A 20,284-nucleotide genomic window follows, 5' to 3' on the forward strand; every position below is an offset into this window, starting at 1 on the left:
GCCCTGTGATAAGGCTCGGGTTAAATCGGTGGGCTGCTGGGCAGTGTCTTCAAGGTCCAGGAGGGCCTATTCTCCCGCATCTCAATAAATAAATGTCAATACCATATTCCACAAATCCCTGTCACTTCTCTCCTGGAATTGGTCTTTTTTTTAGAATATTTAAAATAGTAATGAGCTTAGGAGAACACAAGATGAGCAGGTGTGGGGCTTTAACAATTTGAAACCCAATTCAAATTCTAGATCTACAATTGAAATATTACTTTGCTTGCCCTGACCATACAGATTGGCCAACAAAGAAAAAACTAGAAACATTCACTTTTTATGACAAATATTTGTGACTCTGTGCCACAGTAGAAGCACAAAGAACAGGAGAGTGGTGAAAGGGACAAGACGTGACTGAGCAAAATGTTCCCAAAACGTTGCCTTGGCCAGACCACAAACCATTGACAAGTACAGGAACGTCAGCTCACGTTACAGAAGGTGTTTTGAGTAAGACAATTGTTCTGCATTATTTTCCTGAAGTATGATTGCTCCACATTTTCACAAGGAGGTCATACAGACTGCAGTGAGTGAAAATCAGTATTCGACAGCTGCATTTGAGCCCATATACCAGGTTTTTTAAAAAAAAGTAGGGGTTCCCTGTCCATTGATTCCCACTAGAAAGGTGTATTTAAGCTACCTACAAGATTCTTTTAATCAAAAATCACTTGGCATTCACTGTTTGGGTCATTGTTCCTTTCCAAGCCTTGTGGTGCATCGGGCAGCAACCCTAACATTTCTTTAGCATTTGTCTGGTTTTTAAAAAAATATATATATAAATGAGGCCGAGTTGCTAGCTCAACCCAGGATGGATGGAAAGCGTGCAAGGAGCCGGCTTGATTCGAACCTGGGACCATCTGCCTGGAAGTCTGGTGCAGATACCACTACACCACCGGCTAGTATACTGCTTGGGTTCATCCATAACTACTAGGAGACACTGAACCATTTAACAGGTCAGTTAGTTAGCAATGGGGGGGGGGGGGGGGGGGGAGAGACACAGACACACACACACACACACACACACACACAATCTAAATGAATACAAACAAAATTTTTTATTTCAACATGCAAGACTGTGGCTTCCTTAAAGAGTTGCAAAATATTTGGGATTCTAATAAATATCAGTGTCAAAATGGTTGTGGTGATGTGTCTAGTGTGGTAGTGCAGTGGGTATTGTAGTGGGTAGTGCTTGTCGCTCTCACTTTCAGCTTCCACTGCTGGCTAGCAGCCTCACGAAAAGGAGAGCTGAATGTGTAAGTCTCTCCCTGCCAGTACATAGCCTCATGTAGTGCCTCCTCATTGGCGACACATGGAAACTGAACTCCTTTCAGACTCGGGCAGAACTACAGAGTATGGGGAGGAGGTCTGGCCCCTGAACACATAGCACGCAGACCAGGCTCCCAGCCCCACTGCCTTGTGGGCAGCCTCAGGAGAGACTAACGCTACCAGAGTAAAGCCAGACAGCAAATCTGGAGTGGAGCCCCTAAGGCAGCTGGACGTCATTGAACATCCTTCCGGCAGCTCCTGCAGCCAAGCTGGTGCCGAACGTATTGCTTCATAAACTTTCCAACTGGACTAGACTGGCGAGGATGAGAGGGAGATCTTGACGACTGGGCATCTCAGGATCATCATACCTTCCACCCAGGCTTGCAATGATGATTATCATCACCCATTGTCCTCCAAGACAGATGGATGCCAACCAACCAAAAAACATCTCATTACTGCAAACAAATCAATAGAATTCAAGTCAGGAAAATTACACTGAAAATAGAAGGGTCCATCCTTTGAAGACGCAGACAAAAAAGAATCAGCACAAATAAGCTGCTGCACACCTCTGGTAATCAGTCAAGTTCTGACTTCTGGTGCCAAGTGTGAGGAGTTTGCAGGTTCTCCCTGTGACCTCATGAGTTTCTGAGATGATCGAGCTTCCTCTCACAGAGGTTGTAGGTTATTGGCTTCTGCACAGGATCCAAGTTGCAGAAACTTATAAAATTAGTCAGCTCTGTCACGGGTACCAGCCTCCGTAGTATCCGAGACACCTTCGAGGAGCGGCGCCTTAGGAAGGCGGCATCCATCATTAAGGACTTCCATCACTCAGGACATTGTTACCATCAGGAAGGAGGCACAGAAGCCTGAAGGCACACACTCAACAATCCAGGAACAGCTTCTTCCTCCCGCCATCAGATTTCTAAATGGACATTATATCCATGAACACTACCTTTTATAAAGTTTCTATTTTCTGCACTACTTATTTTAATTTAACTATTTAATACACATACTTACTGTCATTCAGTTCTTTCCTCTATATTTATCATGTATTTCATCGTACTACTGCCAGTAAGTTAACAAATTTCATGACATATACTGGTCATATTAAACCTGATTCTGGTGAAATTATGCGGAAAATAAAATGGGATTAGTGTCAATTGGGATGAAGAGCATCTTTTATGTTGTGTCACCAAGGTTCCTAACTCCTGAGTCATTTATTGCTCAAACATTTCATAATTAGTTAAAGCAACACTATTTTCCAATTACTACCCTGCCCAAGATTAGGCAATTCACTTCAGGTTAGGAATTGAACAAGGAAATTTTTCTCATCCAGTTGACACATTTATACCTTCAAAGGTTGATCTACTCTTGCTGACAAATCAGAAATTCAGGACATACAGATTTAAGGCAAAGTTAAAGAGAAGACACAAGGAAAAAAAATCAAACTGCAAGTTCGGCCAAAATGGAGTCTGGTTTTTAATGGCTTGATTTTCTTCAATTACCAATGACATAGATTTATTATCATCCAGATACAATGTGGAATAGGCCTTTCTGGCCCTTTGAGCTGTGCTGCCCAGCAATTCCCCCCCCCCCCCCGATTTAATCCTAGCATAATCGTGGGGCAATTTACAATGACCAATTAACCTATCAACCGGTACATCTTTGGATTGTAGGAGGAAACCAGAGCACCTGGAGGAAACCCACAAAATCACAGGGAGAACATACAGCAGGAATTGAACCCGGATCACTCTATGGTTAAGAAGGGGTATAGTGCATTGGCCTTCATCAATCGTGGAATTGAATTTAGGAGCCGAGAGGTAATGTTGCAGCTATATAGGACCCTGGTCAGACTCCACTTGGATTACTGTGCTCAGTTCTGATTGCCTCACTACAGGAAGGATGTGGAAGCCATAGAAAGGGTGCAGAGGAGATTTACAAGGATGTTGCCTGGACTGGGGAGCATGCCTTATGAGAATAGGTTGAGTGAACTTGGCCTTTTCTCCTTGGAGCGAAGGAGGATGAGAGGTGACCTGATGAGAAGCACTGATCATGTGGATAGTCAGAGGCTTTTTCCCCCAGGGCTGAAATGGTTGCCACAAGAGGACACAGGTTTAAGGTGCTGGTGAGTAGGTACAGAGGAAATGTCAGGGGTAAGTTTTTTTACTCAGAGAGTGGTGAGTGTGTGGAATGGGCTGCGGGAAACGGTGGTGAAGGATTCGATAGGGTCTTTTAAGCGGCTTTTAGATAGGTACATGGAGCTTAGTAAAATAGAGGGCTATGGGTAAACCTAGTAATTTCTGAGGTAGGGACATGTTCAGCATAACTTTGTAGGCCAAAGGGCCTGTATTGTGCTGTAGGTTTTCTATGTTTCTATGTCACCTATACTGTAAAGTGTTGTACTGACCACTACGCTACCTTGTTTGTACAGTATTGTTAAGAACCAAACAGAAGTGGTGAAGTGGAGTGGAAGAATTGTTCACATTGTGAGTTCTGCTGGTATAAATCTTGGCAATGTAGGCGACACACCATTCTCTAAATCTTAGTGAGAAATTGTGTTATCAGAATGGGATTGTGCTCTTCATTGGAGGACAAGATATCATCACAGTTAAGTAAATACAAGCTTATTCTAGAACGGTTTAGATTTTGGGTTCAAGAGGTTCGAGGGTTCTGACACCCTCAATAATTACACTACATTTTCAAATCAAATCCACAAAATTCAAAGTACATTATCAAAAGTATGTATACAGAATACAACTCATAATTGTGTTCTGTCAGCTAGGTCTTAGCAACATTACTAATAATTTTTTGTGATATTTGCATGATCAATATTAAAATCTCACTTCACAAAAATTTCCCATAAAAAGAACTGACTCATAATCCAGCTTCCCTAAAACACTCCTTTGAAGCCTAACATTTGAAAGCTCTGACTAGACAACACGTAGCTGAAATCTAAATTTACACGTAACACGTGACAATTTCATTCGGCCCCAAACATCGACTGTTTAATCTTTTCCACAGATGCTGCCTGACCTGCTGAGTTCCTCCTACATTTTGTGTTTGTTACAAGGATTTAGGTCACATCTTACTTCTGCAAACTGAATCCAATTTTTGTAATGTCAATATTTATATAGTCCTTGCCTTAACTTGGGGCAAAATATTTACAACACAATGAAGCAGTATTTGAAGTCCTGTCATTACTGTAATGTTGGATTAATAGCAGCTAATTTTACATTCAATATCAATAAGTGTTCAAATAATGAGTGTGAGCAGTTTGACATAAGGATCTGCTTTGCCAAGACCGCAAGCATAAAACACCCGATTTTCCTCAATTTAAAAAAAATGCATCATTGTTGTCCTTGATTTAACAGCAGTAATGCAGCACTTCCTTAGTAATGCGATGAAAGGTTTGAACTGAAACATGGCAAAACGGCCGTGAGGAATTATCTCTGTATGATGAACCCTCATCATCCGGCAAAACCTGCCAGCTGTTCAGCAACTGAACAGTCTCTGCAACACCAAACAGCACCGTCCAGATAACAGCAATTATACCAATATTCTCACAATGACGGCTTCACAGGAGTGTAGGCCTCCTGCAGGCCTCTGGTGGCCAAGAGCAACCAGAGAGGACAGTCATCAGTCAAGGAACGATCGTTGGGATTAGGCTGAACAAGAAGTGACTAATGGGAGCAATCAGATGAGATTGCAGGAATGAGAAAAATAAAGAATGGATAGGAAACCCTGAAGGTGGCAAGACAAGTGCAGTGAGGAAGTCTGGGAGCAGTGGGGGGAAAAATGAGTTCCAAGTTCACTTATTATCAAACCTTGAGATTCGTCTTCTCAGAACAACAAAGAAACCCAATAGAAGCCATTAAAATAATCTGTCAGACAGCCGAAGTGCAAAAATAAGAACAAATCATGCAAGCAATAGAAATTAAACAGATAACACTCAGAGTTAAAGTTCACGAAAATGAGTCCATAGTCACATTTTCTATGTGACTATGAACTATAGTTCATAGTTCATCACTGCCGCCTGGTCAGGAGCCTATTACAGCCTTGGTAATATGAGGAGACACTGGAGAGAAGGAAAACTTGGATTAAAAAAGGATCTAGGGGGGTGGGGGGGAAGACGCTGTGTGACTGTGATGCATGTGCTGGGAGAGGTTTGATGGGGGGGGGGGGGGGGGAGTCCAAAAGCAGAAGTATGCGTATGGAGTCAGATTGCATATTTCAATAGGTATCTGTATGCTCATCCACCTATGTGTGAATTTAAAATCCATGCAGCGTTGGCTGAATTGTTTTGTTAATGGACAAAGACTAACATTAGTATGCAATGAATAAACAGCCAAAGTTTCGGTCTGAGAAGGAAGGGGGAAGATGCCAGAGTAAAAAGGATAGGGGTGGGGAAGGAGGCTAGCTGGAAGGCGATAGGTGAAGCTAGGTGGGCAGGAAGAGCAAAGAGCGTCACCCCTCACCTTCCAGCTAGCCTCCTTCCCCACACCCCACCTATTCATTCTGGTGTCTTTCCCCTACCTTCTCAGTCCTGAAGAAGGGTCTCAACCTGAAACGTCAACTGTTTGTTCAGTTCCGTAGATGCTGCCTGGCCTGCAGAGTTCCTCCAGCGTTTTGTGTGTGCTGCTTTGGATTTCCAGCACCTGCAGACTTTCTCAAGTTTATTATCAGTATGCAGAGTCCAGGCCACGTTAGGCAAAACTGCACAAAATGCATCTGCTATGCAACAAAATGAAGTCCGTGGCACGAAAGGTCGGGATCTCAATGGAAAACCCAGCAACGACACACTGGAATCATAGCCTGGAGACTTGGATACTTCTGTAGACTTGAAAAAAAAATGTTGTAGGCAGGGAGTTGCTTTATTTATTCTTAAATGTTAATTTTTGGAATCTGTTCATCATAGACAAGAACCAAATTTACTGGCCATCCTCTACTGCCCACAAGGTGGGTGAGCAACTTTTTCTGGAACTTCTTAAGTATTCCTTGTGATAATACTCCCATGGTGCTGTTGCACATGGAGCTCAGCAACAATGAGGGAAGCGGGCAACATAATTCCACTTCGGGATAGCAGCAACTTGGAAAGGATCTTGCAAGCGTTGCTGTTTCTGTGCATGATCGTGGCAGCAGAGATCGGGGGGTTTCAGAAGTATTTTGTGCACAATGCGCACTGCAGCCACGTCCAACGATGAGGGTCTGGCTCCTCACAGTCCAGTGTTCGAGATCTAGTGCTCGGGTGCGCTTCCAGGACCTTCGTCTTCCTCAAGCCCTGGGGTCAATACTGAAGATTGAAGCCCAAAAGGTCAGTCGGAAACCCGGATGTCAAGGCCTGACAACTAGAGCCCCGAGTCCACTGCAAGTCGGCTGTGGAAGTCGAAGGCCCAATGCCTGCAAGTCCATTGGAGGCTGGGGATGGCCCGTTGTGGGACTGGAGAAGTGATTGTGGGCACATAATGGGGCTTGTTTTGCTGCTTTATTGTGTTCTGTGCTGGTTGGCCGAGCATTGTGGGCATGCTATGTTAGTGCCAGAATGTGTGGTGACATTTTAGGCTGCTACCTGCACATCCAGAGGTTACATTGGTTATTAATACAAATGACATTTCACTGTGCGTTTTGATGTACATGTGATGAATTAACGAATCCAAGTCTGAATAATTGAAGGGCGTGAGTGTTTTGGGTGGTTTGTAGGGCATCATTCAAGCAGGAGATGTTGGCACTCTACTCATCCATGAAAAGGAAACCATTTTCATCAAGCTTAAAGTTTGGGCCTTCCAGACAGGAGACAAGTTATTTCCTGCAATACATTTGCGCATTCATCTGCTTCTTATAGCCGGGGTATTTCTGGATGGTCCCGTCGAGTTTCTGGTCAATGGTAACCCTCGTTTGACCAACAAGCTGATCTAGATCATCAAGCACTATTGTAGTTGGTGAATCGGGCTTGGACCAGAATTTACCAGCAGCAGAACCTTGGACAAGCAAAGGTTATAGCAAGTAGCAAGGACAGGTTACTGTGAGGTCACAGGGTGGACTGCAGGTTACTGGATCCTGGGAGAAAGTCATCAGTTTGTCATTTCTCTTCTTTCGGATATGACCAGTAAGATTAGCCTTTATAACATGACCATCATAACACACTGTGAAATGTATCACTTGCGTCAATGAACAACGTCCCTAGGTGTGCTAAGGGCAGCCTTGAAATGCCGCCATGCTTCCAGCACCAACATAGCATGTCCACAACTTACTAACCCTAACTCATAGGTCTTGGGAATGTGGGAGGAAACCACAGCACCTGTAGGAAACCCATATGGTCACAGGGAGAACGTACAAACTTCTGACCACAAGTGGCAGGAACTGAACCCATATCACTGGTGCTGTAAATCATTATAATAATTACAATGCTACCATGCAGCCTCCGAGTATGAAAGAAATGACAGCATACATTGTGAGAACTAAAAAAAATTATTGTCTACCCTAATCCTCCCAAAAATTGAGTTCCCTCCTTTTATACAACCACAAGATCTATCAGAGTATGACATAAAATTTCATGCAACCTTTTTGGCCAGACTTTTGAAACTGTTCTCTTGTTCAATGAATCAATTTAATGTACAACACTCCGAAGTGATTTCTTTTCCCTTACAGACCAAATATTTTAGGTATGTCAAGTTGCAAATGCTGTATTGTGATACTGCAGCCAGGAATAGCTATAATGGCTTGAACAATGACTTGCAATAACTGTTTAAAAAAATTAATATGATCATTGATTTCCATGTTAGGAGTATTATTGAATACAAAACCATTAGCAATATAGAATTCAGCCAAAATCTTTAAGTCGATAACAAGACAGGGAAATACACTGCAGGTGGGGTTAGAATCACACTTTCCTCTTGCTTCGTGAGCTCGCAAATTGAACACAAGAAAAACCAAAAAAGCGCAGAGTATTTCATAAACTTTATTATTTTAGTCCAGATTTCCAACATCTTGCCCCATATTGTCATGACCTAACTTCATATTTACAAAAAAAAACGTGATATGAAATAAATCAACACAAAAGGCATGAAGGGACATACAGCCAATCCAGGAACATAAACAAAGCAAATAACGAGTTCCAAACCACAGCAGGGGCTGACTAATCTTCAATAAATCACTGATAAGCTTGCCACAAATAAATCTGAAAACAATCAAATATATATCTAAAAATATCAGACAATCAGCAGATGTAACCATGGCTTTTCAAAGCGTACTCAAAACCTTTTCAACGCGTACTCAAAACCTTTTCAAGAGCATCTCTGAAATTTGACAAATGGTGTAATTATACCGCAGGTGCAAAAATTGCAACTATTTTTGATACGATGGCTTAATATTAGTCAGTGCATTGTAGTTTTTAATAGCACATTTGTTAAAAATATTCGTTGAAGTTGACAAAAACTTCAGGAAAGTTTTCAGTGACTACACAATGTCAACTCTTCACTCCAACTGCTCTTCCCGACCGATTCTCCTTTGTCCCCAGTGGTATGGAAACCGATCACAAGAAATCTGGAAGGCATTCCAACTATATTTCTAAATGATTTAAAATGCTATCAGAAATTAGCAGTTTTTTGGGAGTCAGCACCTTGCAAGCTAAGTTCAACCTTCAAACCTCAGGACAAAACAAGTAAGGCTCTCATGCTTACCCTACAATTCAACAAGATCTTTGCCATTCTTTTAATTTCTCTGCATTCATCCCAAATGCCTCAATTCCTGTAATATCCAATTTCCCATTCAATGACTGATATTTGCTAGAGACCTCCAAAAGCCCACTACCCATTGAATGAGGAATTTTCACCTCTGCTTGACCTGTTATTTTCAGATCCTGTCTTCTGGTTCTGGATACCCCGGCCAGGGGAAAAATCAACTCTGCATCAGCCCCGTCAAGACCTTTAAATTTTGTACATTTCATTTAGATCACCTCTCAGTCTTCTGATGTAGTTACATGAATAAAAGTCAAATTTCTTCTAGGATTTATAAACAACTCACACAGTGCATAGTGGGGCTTGTGCCCCTAGAAAATTCATCCATATAATAATTTTCCGTAACACCAAGGCATGTCGTCTGTGTAACGACAAGAAATGAGAGTTTTAAAAAGTTTAAACACAAGAAGTGTCCCAGATGTAGCTAGGAAGGGAGTGAGCCATGGGGAATAGAATGAACTTGAGGCATGTGGACACAAGTTCAGTGGGGCAGGAGCAGGCAGAGACAATAGGCCTACCTCAGACAGTCAGGTTTGTGGATCTTGGATAGGAGGTAGAAGCGAGCAGTGCGGGGTCAGGGAACAATGAGCCTGATGGCAGTGGACAGGAATTCTCCGGTGTTGATGAGGTCAGTGATGATGTTGGAGACAGTTTTCTGATGTCCGTAGTGGAATCATCAAAAACTTTACTTTTTACTTCCCCTCCCCCACCCCACATAAATTTTGTAACAAAGAGTTGTTATTCTGTAAGCTAGATTTTTTGTAGTGATTTCTGATCACCACACGGGCAAATGTTGATTACTCTATCTGTCATAATACAGGAGTTGCCTGCACTATGGTACTTATGATAGGTGTGAAGTTGAATTAAGTTATTCCCACTGGTTCATGATCCTGACGGCTGAAGGCTTTGATGGAACCAAAATATTCATGATCAAATAACTTCAATTAAACTTGCACACCAGTGGGCCAAGGAGAACAGGTTAAAGATGACCTGGAGAGAGAAAGGGAAAAAGGGAGAGGCAGGGTTGGCAGAGAGGCATCCAACATCCGGGACCCCCGCCACCCAGGTCATGCTCTCTTCTCACTGCTGCCATCAGGAAGAAGGTACAGGAGCCTCAGGACTCACACCACCAGGTTCAGGAACAGTTATTACCCCTCCACCATCAGGCTCTTGAGCCACCTGGGATAACTTGATTCAGCCTCACTTGCCCCAACACTGACCTGTTCCCACAACCTATGGACTCACTTTCAAGGACTCTTAGAAACATAGAAAACCTGCAGCACAATACAGGCCCTTCGGCCCACAATGCTGTGTCAAAACATGTACTTACTTTAGAAATTACCTAGGGTTACCTATAGCCCTCTATTTTTCTAAGACTCTTCATCTCATCTTCTTGATATTTATTGCTTAATTATTATTACTTTTCCCCCTTTGGTACTTGCACAGTTTGTTGTCTTTTGCACTGTGACTGCCCCATGGGTGCATGGGTAATATGGTTCTTGGCTTTACTGAGTATGCCCGCAAGGCAACAAATCTCAGGGTTGTATATGCTGACATTTATGTGCTTTGATAATAAATTTACTTGGAACACTGGCAGACCTGAATTCCATTCTATCAATTAACAGGTGCATTTAATGACAGAGAAATGTATACAATACATATCCTGAAAGTTTCTAGTTTCAAAGTCCAGGAACTCAGATGCTCTAACACCGTTTTTGCTGCGTCAGCAGAAGCACAGTGGGCAGGTGAACTTCTTATCTCTGCCGGGAATGGAGAAGCCCAGGGAAAATGGCAGAAAGTGCATACAACACCCATCAAACTCAGCCTCCCTTGTGGGACAATATCAGATGTTCCTGCATCAACCACACGTTCCACCTCTGCATTATTCTCGTCTGTAGAGGAGAAATCTTTCTTTTTTTTTAAAAAAAAGAGTCAATTATTGGTCACAAGCCACTTAAATTTTGGACCCCGGATGTTGATATTAGCGCTTAACCTGTGTCTAAACTACAATCAACCCCGGGCTCTGTGGCTAATACGCATGCGTCTACGGAGTGGCTCATTCCCAACAGCCCAGATTAAACTTGGAGCATAGTAGAAAGGTAAAGGGACACTGCATTACTGTAACGAGTTAAAATGTATTTTTAAAATACTTCAATTTAATGTGATATGAATTATATAGTTAGATCTCTTCAGCAGCGCATGTTAAATTACTAACCGCTGCAGAATATATTATAACTATTGTAGTTTAAAATGGTGCTACATTGGAAATCAGGAACCGCTAAACAATGTACCTCAAGTGCAATAGGAAACGTCAAAGACCGTCACAGAAGTAATCTGGGTATGCAGGAAGATCTCAACACGGGATATCTTTGTCTGCGGTTTCGTTTTTTTTTAAAAATTTCAACTACAAGTTTCGCTCTGGAAATAGAACGGTCCCAAACAGCTTTAGATTTGGCTGACAGATTTATTACATCACCAGGAAGCGAATTTCTGAGACATATCACTAGTCCAGAAACATCCTTTTCCTATTGTTAGTGTAAGTCTGAACTTGCAATGCAGCCGCCTCCCGAGACAGGTCTGACACACCTCGCAAAACCGCCGGGTGACACAGGTTATGGTTTAAAGGAAGAAAATTATTCAGATTTTTTAAAAAACGTTATCCAGAGTCCAACCGTTTACCTTGTTTGAAATATATCGGTCTAATGCAGTACAGCTTAAAGCAAACCCATCACACCAAATGGTAATTTGCTGATAACATTATCTAAAGACAAAGAGATTAATTTGAGAGTCATTGCTCTTCTTGGAAATCTTAATACTAATCCACTTTGCAGACAGAAAATACCAGGCTTATAGAAGAAGGCTATCAGACAGTATTTTAAAATAATCCGCACAAGGATAATTAATAAAAATCTTCCAAACACAGCAATATTTCTCAGAAATACATTGTGGTGTGGAAAAATTAACACTGGGATATCACTTCCACGAGAAACGACGGCGTCATGAATTTGACGAACAATTATGCCCTAACAAAACTGAGAATCAAAGCCTAGCCGGGTTTGGAAGTAGGTTTCCCATTTACAGCGGAGGGCATTTAAACAATTTACACTGGATCCCTGTCACCAACACCAAAACAACCTTTCTGGCGATTAATTCGTACCTCGGACAAGATAAAACGAAGGGTTGGAGGGGAGGAACAAAATATATGAGTAGCATCCCAATGCGAAAATGTTGTTAGCCATTCTGTGAGGCTATGGGCGGACGCCGGGCGATGGAAGGGAAGCCGGTTCCCCACAAGGATGCGGTGATTCCACAAGAGTTATTCATTACCTTTGTACCTCTCCAGGACGTCCTCGTAGGCCTGCACGTACTCCTTCTCCTCGGCGAAGGTGCTGGGGATCTGACCCGGCACATAGCCGGCCATGGTGGGAGCGTTCCGGCCGGGATCCTGGCCGCTCCCGGCGCCCAAAGAGCGGCTGCGACGGGCCCGCTTTCTCCCTCTGGTCCCCCTCCCCTCAGCACAACGCGGGCTCCGGGGCTGGCGTCAAGCAGCGCCGCGGACTCGGAGTGGAGCTGGACCGGACTGCGAGAGATTTCCCCTGGACGAACCTCTCCCTCTCTCTCTCTCTTTCTCCACCCCGGCCACTCCTGCCCCCTTTTTTTTTATTTTCCGCTGATGAATGGCTGCTGCCGCGGACGGACTGTGTAGCAGCGCCGCCCGGAGTCTGACTCCGTCAGGCAGACCGGACCCTTCCCCGGGAGCCCGTGTGCCCGCCCTGTGAGGGGGAGCCAGAGAGCCGCCTCCGCTCTCCCGGCTCCCGGCCCCGTCACCTGCCCTCACGCTGCGCCTCGAAGGCGGAGCGCTGCGACATCTGGCGCCGAGACAGGCTCGGCACCTTCACCTTCCTTCCACAGGCGCTGGGAATCCCCGCTTAATACGGGCACGGTGAGGCTGGAGAGTCACGGGCCCTGCGACCCAACCCGTGGCTCGTCCCACATCACTGTCAACCTTTCCTGGCCGTGCCCTTACCTAAATGTCTTCAAAAGTGTTTGTAATGCACCTGCCTCAGTTAATTTCTCTGGCAACTTGTACCTCGCTCTGCGTGAAGGAGGTGTTGTTATAATCTTTTATTCACCCACCCCTGGACAACGCACACACACAAAATGCTGGAGGAACTCTTGTTTGTGATTTGATTCACCCTCTGGATGCTCCTTGTGAGTTTATACACCTTCCTTCCAAGCTGTTATCGTGTACAGTCGTCCTTTATACGAATGAGGTCATTAAACTGGAAACAGTACAAAGAAGATTTACAAGAACATTGTCAGGACCCTAGGGACTATATTACAAGGAGAGGTTGGGTAAGCAAGCACTTTATTCCTTAGTGCCGACTGAGGTGTGACTTTATAAAGGTGTGTAAAATCATAAGGGGCATAAATAAGGTGAATAGTAACAGTGTTATTGCCAGGGATAGGGAAATAACTAGACGGCATAGGTTTGAGATGAGAGGATAGCTCGATGCGTTATGGTTCTCCCTGTAAGGAGTTTGTATGTTCTCACCGTGACCATGTGGGTTTCCTCCGGGTGCTCCGGTTTCCTACCATGAACCGAACATGTACCTGTTGTTAGGTTAACTGGCCAATGTAAAATTGTCCCGTGATTAGGCTAGGATGAAATCAGGGGATTGCTGGGCAGCACAGCTCGAAGGAGCGGAAGGGCACATTCGGGGCTGCATCTCGATAAATTAAAAAAGAATTTGAGGGGCACCCTTTTCACATAGAAGGCGGAGTGGGTATGTAGAATGGGCTGCCAAAGGAAGTGGTACAATTACAACTTTTAAACAGGTACATGGAGAGGAAAGAATATGGGACAAACGTGTCTAGCTCCATTAGACAACTTAGTTGGGATGGACAAGTTGAGCCGATTGGTCTGTTCCCATGTTCTGTACAATTCTAAGACTAAAATGCTGACAGAGTTGGGAACATCAGTGGAGGTAGCTCTTAATTTCAACTATCTACATCATAAAGGGCATAAATAAGGTGAATAGTAACAGTCTTATTGCTGGGGATAGGGAAATCTAAAACTAGACGGCATAGGTTTGAGATGAGAGGATAGCTCGATGCGTTATGGTGCTCCCTGTAAGGAGTTTGTATGTTCTCACCGTGACCATGTGGGTTTCCTCCGGGTGCTCCGGTTTCCTACCATGAACCGAACATGTACCTGTTGTTAGGTTAACTGGCCATTGTAAAATTGTCCCGTGATTAGGCTAGGATGAAATCAGGGGATTGCTGGGCAGCACAGCTCGAAGGAGCGGAAGGGCACATTCGGGGCTGCATCTCGATAAATTAAAAAAGAATTTGAGGGGCACCCTTTTCACATAGAAGGCGGAGTGGGTATGTAGAATGGGCTGCCAAAGGAAGTGGTACAATTACAACTTTTAAACAGGTACATGGAGAGGAAAGAATATGGGACAAACGTGTCTAGCTCCATTAGACAACTTAGTTGGGATGGACAAGTTGAGCCGATTGGTCTGTTCCCATGTTCTGTACAATTCTAAGACTAAAATGCTGTAAAGTACCTGACAGAGTTGGGAACATCAGTGGAGGTAGCTCTTAATTTCAACTATCTACATCATAAAGGGCATAAATAAGGTGAATAGTAACAGTCTTATTGCTGGGGATAGGGAAATCTAAAATTAGACGGCATAGCTTTGAGGTGAGAGGTTAGCTCGACACGTTATGGTTCTCCCTGTAAGGAGTTTGTATGTTCTCACCGTGACCATGTGGGTTTCCTCCGGGTGCTCCGGTTTCGTCCCACAAACCGAACATGTACCTGTTGTTAGGTTAACTGGCCAATGTAAAATTGTCCCGTGATTAGGCTAGGATGAAATCGGGGGATTGCTGGGCAGCGCGGCTCGAAGGAGCGGAAGGGCACATTCTGGGCTACATTTCGATAAAAAAGAATTCGAGGGGCACCCTTTTCACATGGAAGGTGGAGTGGGTATGTAGAATTGGCTGCCAGAGGAAGTGGTACAATTACAACTTTTAAACAGGTACATGGAGAGGAAAGAATATGGGACAAACGTGTCTAGCTCCATTAGACAACTTAGTTGGGATGGACAAGTTGAGCCGATTGGTCTGTTCCCATGTTCTGTACAATTCTAAGACTAAAATGCTGTAAAGTACCTGACAGAGTCGGGAACATCAGTGGAGGTAGCTCTTAATTTCAACTATCTATGCATGTTTCCATCAGAGACAATCACCCAACTGCCAGTCACACTAATCCAAATAAGATCATGAAAAGATCACACTACTGTCATGGGAAGATCACTGTTTACTGTCATGCTGTACTCTGAGGTAATCAACCAAGTGAGATTATGGGGATCTGAAACAATTATGCCACTGTTGATTAAGACTATGGAGAGATTAACCAAGTATGCTTCTCTAAGGAAATCACACGTATGTTAACAAGTTACAGAAAGCAAAGTCAACCTTTGCTCCTTTAAATCCATACTGGGTTTATTTCTGTGTTGATCTCAATCTACCGCCCTTAGCCCTAAAAAGATTATCAGTTTCCATTTGAATTCCACAGTTCCATGTAATCTTGTTCTTATTCTTCCACCAATGGAAACAGTTTCTTTCTATCTGATCTCTCATAATTTTCAATAGCTATCTCTTTCTGATCTTTTCTCAACTTCCTCTCTTTGATGAGAAACCACTCAAGCATCTCAAAGGTAAAGTCCCTTATTGCTGGAATCATTCCAGTCAATATTTTAAGTTCCCTCTTTCTGAAAGTACTGGATGCCCTAAATAAGGAGTATGCAATATTTATTATGTTTTTTTTATTTAGAGAAACAGCATAGTAACAAGATTTAACTGACCAACGAACCCTTGTTGCCCAGTTACACTCATGTGACCAATTAACCTACTAACCCTAAATGAACCTTTGAACCTTTAAACCCCTACATCTATGGAATATGGGAGGAAACTGCTGCATCCGGAGGAAATCCATGCAGTTATGGGGAGAACATAAAACTCTTTATAGACAACAGCAGAATTGAACCCAGGTTGATAGTGCTAAACCAGAAGAAGAGGGCCTTTAAAGATGGTGATCGGTTGGAGCTTAAAAGAGTTCAGAAGGAACTCAGAGTACAGATAAGGGGGGCAAAGGAGCAGTATAGGAGGAAGCTAGAACAAGAGCTGCAGAAAAAAAGCATGAAGGAGGTGTGGGATGGGATGAAGATCATTACCGGATGTGGTGCAAAGCGGGGGGCAAACATAAGTGGAGATGTGGAGAAAGCGAACCAGCTGAACAACTTCTTCAATAGGTTCGACAGCATAATCTCATCCTCACCGCAGAACTCCACACCAGGCTTACTTCCCTCACAGGAAAATAGCCACTCACAGGAGATCTTGCCCACGCCCAGGATTACGGCTGCACAGGTGGAAGGTCAACTGAGGAAGATCTGTACCAGCAAGGCGGCGGGACCGGATGGAGTTTCCCCACGATTACTGAGGGCCTGTGCGACTGAGCTGGGAGAACCACTACAGCGCATCTTCAACATGAGCCTGGAGCAGAGAAGAGTACCCAGACAGTGGAAAACATCCTGTATTGTCCCGGTACCGAAGAAACCACAACCAAAGGAGTTGAATGACTTCAGACCTGTTGCCTTGACGTCGCACGTGATGAAGACCATGGAGCGGCTGATAATACAGAATCTGAGGCCACAAACCAGGCACGCCCGGAATCCTCTTCAGTTTGCGTATAAGGAGAAGGTGGGAGTGGAGGATGCTATCACGTATTTGCTGCACAAATCCCTCTCTCACCTAGATGGGGTCAGTGGTGCTGTGAGGATTACATTCCTGGACTTCTCTAGTGCCTTTAACACCATCCAGCCCAAGATCTTAAGGCACAAACTAACGGAGATGGGAGTAGACTCTCACATGGTGGATTGGATAGTGGACTACTTGACAGATAGACCTCAGTATGTGCGGTTGGGAGACTGTAGGTCTGACACGGTGGTCAGCAGCACAGGAGCGCCGCAGGGGACCGTGCTCTCTCCGGTCCTGTTCACCCTGTACACATCAGACTTCCAATATAACTCGGAGTCCTGCCATGTGCAGAAGTTCGCTGATGACACGGCCATAGTGGGGTGTGTCAGGAATGGACAGGAGGAGGAGTATAGGAAACTGATACAGGACTTTGTGATATGGTGCAACTCAAACTACCTGCGTCTCAATATCACCAAGACCAAGGAGATGGTGGTGGACTTTAGGAGATCTAGGCCTCATATGGAGCCAGAGATCATTAATGGAGAATGTGTGGAGCAGGTTAAGACCTACAAGTATCTGGGAGTACAGTTAGACGAGAAGCTAGACTGGACTGCCAACACAGATGCATTGTGCAGGAAGGCACAGAGTCGACTGTACTTCCTTAGAAGGTTGGCGTCATTCAATGTCTGTAGTGAGATGCTGAAGATGTTCTATAGGTCAGTTGTGGAGAGCGCCCTCTTCTTCGTGGTGGCGTGTTGGGGAGGAAGCATTAAGAAGAGGGACGCCTCACGTCTTAATAAGCTGGTAAGGAAGGCGGGCTCTGTCGTGGGCAAAGTACTGGAGAGTTTAACATCGGTAGCTGAGCGAAGGGCGCTGAGTAGGCTACGGTCAATTATGGAAAACTCTGAACATCCTCTACATAGCACCATCCAGAGACAGAGAAGCAGTTTCAGCGACAGGTTACTATCGATGCAATGCTCCTCAGACAGGATGAAGAGGTCAATACTCCCCAATGCCATTAGGCTTTACAATTCTACCGCCAGGACTTAAGAACTTTTTAAAAGCTATTATTAATGCTTTTTGAGATAGTGATTTAGATGCATATCATATTTTTTACTGAGTTAAGTATTGTATGTAATTAGTTTTGCTACAACAAGTGTATGGGACATTGGAAAAAAAGTTGAATTTCCCCATGGGGATGAATAAAGTATCTATCTATCTATCTATCTACCATGCCACCCAATGTCCCTCAGTACAATGGAGACATTCTGCATTTAGTAAGCAGAAGAACTGATGACCATTACCTTTGCCCAAGGTAACATGCACTTTAATCTCTTAAATTATCCTTCTGTAGAATTGCTTAAGGGGAACAGAAAGACTGATAGTCCTTCACGTATTGGACAGGTTCCTCTTGCAGAGCAGGCAATTGGAAAGCAGGGACATTTTAGTGTTGTTTGTTGTCACAAATGTAGAGATTGAGACTTCTCAGCTACCCAATCAGAGAATTAAATGTGTGTGTTAATCAGTGGTTGGTCACAATAACATGATTTTAGCCAGGATGATCATCTTCATCATGCTCTTTTGAAAAATCCCTGCCTTCCAAATACTAAACAGAACACTCGTCCTTCTCCCCAGCATGTACCACAGCTGTCACTGGACTCCTGGACTGCAAATACGCAGAGAAATTGATTCCTTCTGAGAATGCAGTGTCACAGGATTTATGTCTGCTTTGCACCAGAGCAAACGTTTGCTGTTTCTTGTGCCTATTTAAGAAGATAATTAAGATTTTACCTGGGAACAAGTAAGTGAACATTGACAATGTCTGAAAAAGTTCTGGAGAGTACAGGATAATGGTTACATCTGTTCATCTAAAAATATATGCAGTATCTGAGGGCCAATAATTAGAAATGCAGTGTGAGAGTATGTAGATAATCTGTCATTCTGGGCCTTCCGTAGTCACTCTCCACATTTGCAGAGTCCAATGTTAAAGCAGGCTTTGACCAGGGCTTTGGATGCTGATGTGCCTTGTACCATAAATCGCCCCTGTGTGCCTTCCAACAGAATGGACCAAGAAGGGATGACAGTCAAAATTAATACAAAGGTCTGAACCCCATTTATAGGGCACGCAATTCATCCATTTGTACATCCACACAATCTCCTCCTGTCCTTTCCCAAACACCAAGTCCGTCCCTGCATACATCTAAACAGCATGGGAAGGAGCCCTTTGCCCCAACTCATCCTTGGCGACCAAGGTGTCTGTCTGAGCTAGTCCAATTCATCTGCATTTGACCCATATCCTGTTAGGACTCCTTAATCTGTGTACTTGTACACATACCTTTCAAGTATTCCCCTGGGTGCTTGTTCCATATACCCACCATCCTCTGGGTGGGAGAACTGGCACTGCAGGTTTCCTTTAGATCTTTCACCTCTCATCTGAAATCTATGTCCTCTAGCTTTAGACTTCCCTGTCCTTGGCAATATGAGTGTGCCCACTCACTAAATTCACACCCTTCATGGTTTTGTATACTACCCAACAACAAGGCTTTAGAGGAAAGAAATCCCAGTTTATGCAGACTCTTCTTATAGCTCCATCTTCTAGCCCCAGTAGCATCCTTGTAAAGTATTTTCCTTCGTCCTTATAACTTAATGATTCCCGTCCTAAAACTAGGCAACCAGAACTACACACAAGACTCCAGCCGTGGTCACAGCAGCAACTAGTACAGTTGTAACATGACATCCCAACTCCTGTATTCAATGTCCGTCACCACCCTGTCTGCTTGTGTCGCTACACTGTGCCACCGGATATCTCTGTTTTTGGTGAGCAACATCTGGCAACCATCTGATTAGCGGTGGTCTGCATCTGTTCCGGTTGGTGTCGCGGGCATGTCACCAAATAGGAGCAGTATGGAAAGGAAAATGTTCAAACAGGTCTTCCCGGTGGCTAAACATTTTAATTCTGATTCCCCTTCGCTTTCCTACATGTCAATCCATGGCCTCCTCTTGTGCCAAGATGAGTCAATCCTCAGATGAAGGAGCAGCACCTTATATTCCATCTGGATACTCCCCCAGCGTGATGGCATTAATATCGATTTCTCCTTCCAGTGAACCAAAATTCCACCTCCCCCACCCCCCGCCGCCTTCTGTTCCCCACTCTGATCTTTCACTTCTATTACTTCCCCCGGGCCCCCTCCCCTTCCCTTTCTCCTATTACCCTCTCTTCCCTCCCGTCAGATTCTTTCTTCTCTGGCCCTTGACCTTTCCCACCCACCTAGCTTCACCTATCACCTTCCAGCCAGCCCCTTTTGGCTCCTGCTCCCCCCACCACCTTTTAATTCAGGCATCTCTCCCCTTTACTCTTTTTCATTGATGCTGCCTGACCTGCTGAGTTCCCCCAGTATATTTCGTGCATGTCCAACAAAGGCTTCATTTTCATCCATAAATCAGCTCTGTAAGTTAAACTGTTTGTTTCTGCCCAGTTC

At 44.0% G+C, this 20,284-nt stretch overlaps 2 protein-coding genes across 5 annotated transcripts in view; one reads left to right on the forward strand and one right to left on the reverse strand.

The window, feature by feature from the left end:
• Positions 1–20,284, reverse strand: part of macf1a (microtubule actin crosslinking factor 1a) — a 564,022-nt gene that overhangs the window by 495,854 nt on the left and 47,884 nt on the right. The window contains exon 1 of one of the 4 annotated variants that reach the window (XM_073034463.1): positions 12,366–12,768. The exons of the other annotated variants lie outside the window; for them this stretch is intronic. Within the exon in view, the coding sequence (XP_072890564.1) occupies positions 12,366–12,459 (94 nt within the window). The 5' untranslated portion in view covers positions 12,460–12,768. Of the gene's footprint in view, positions 1–12,365; positions 12,769–20,284 lie in introns of those variants that run through there. 4 annotated transcript variants of the gene reach the window in all.
• The window catches only part of zbtb8b (zinc finger and BTB domain containing 8B), a 367,049-nt gene continuing 359,785 nt past the window's right edge, over positions 13,021–20,284 (forward strand). The window contains exons 1-2 of the mRNA XM_073034469.1: positions 13,021–13,394; positions 18,441–18,606. The gene's annotated coding sequence lies outside the window, so the exon portion shown is untranslated. The remainder of the gene's footprint in view (positions 13,395–18,440; positions 18,607–20,284) is intronic.

The sequence above is a fragment of the Hemitrygon akajei genome, chromosome 32, assembly GCF_048418815.1.
Source record: "Hemitrygon akajei chromosome 32, sHemAka1.3, whole genome shotgun sequence".
Classification (NCBI taxonomy): Eukaryota; Metazoa; Chordata; class Chondrichthyes; order Myliobatiformes; family Dasyatidae; genus Hemitrygon; species Hemitrygon akajei.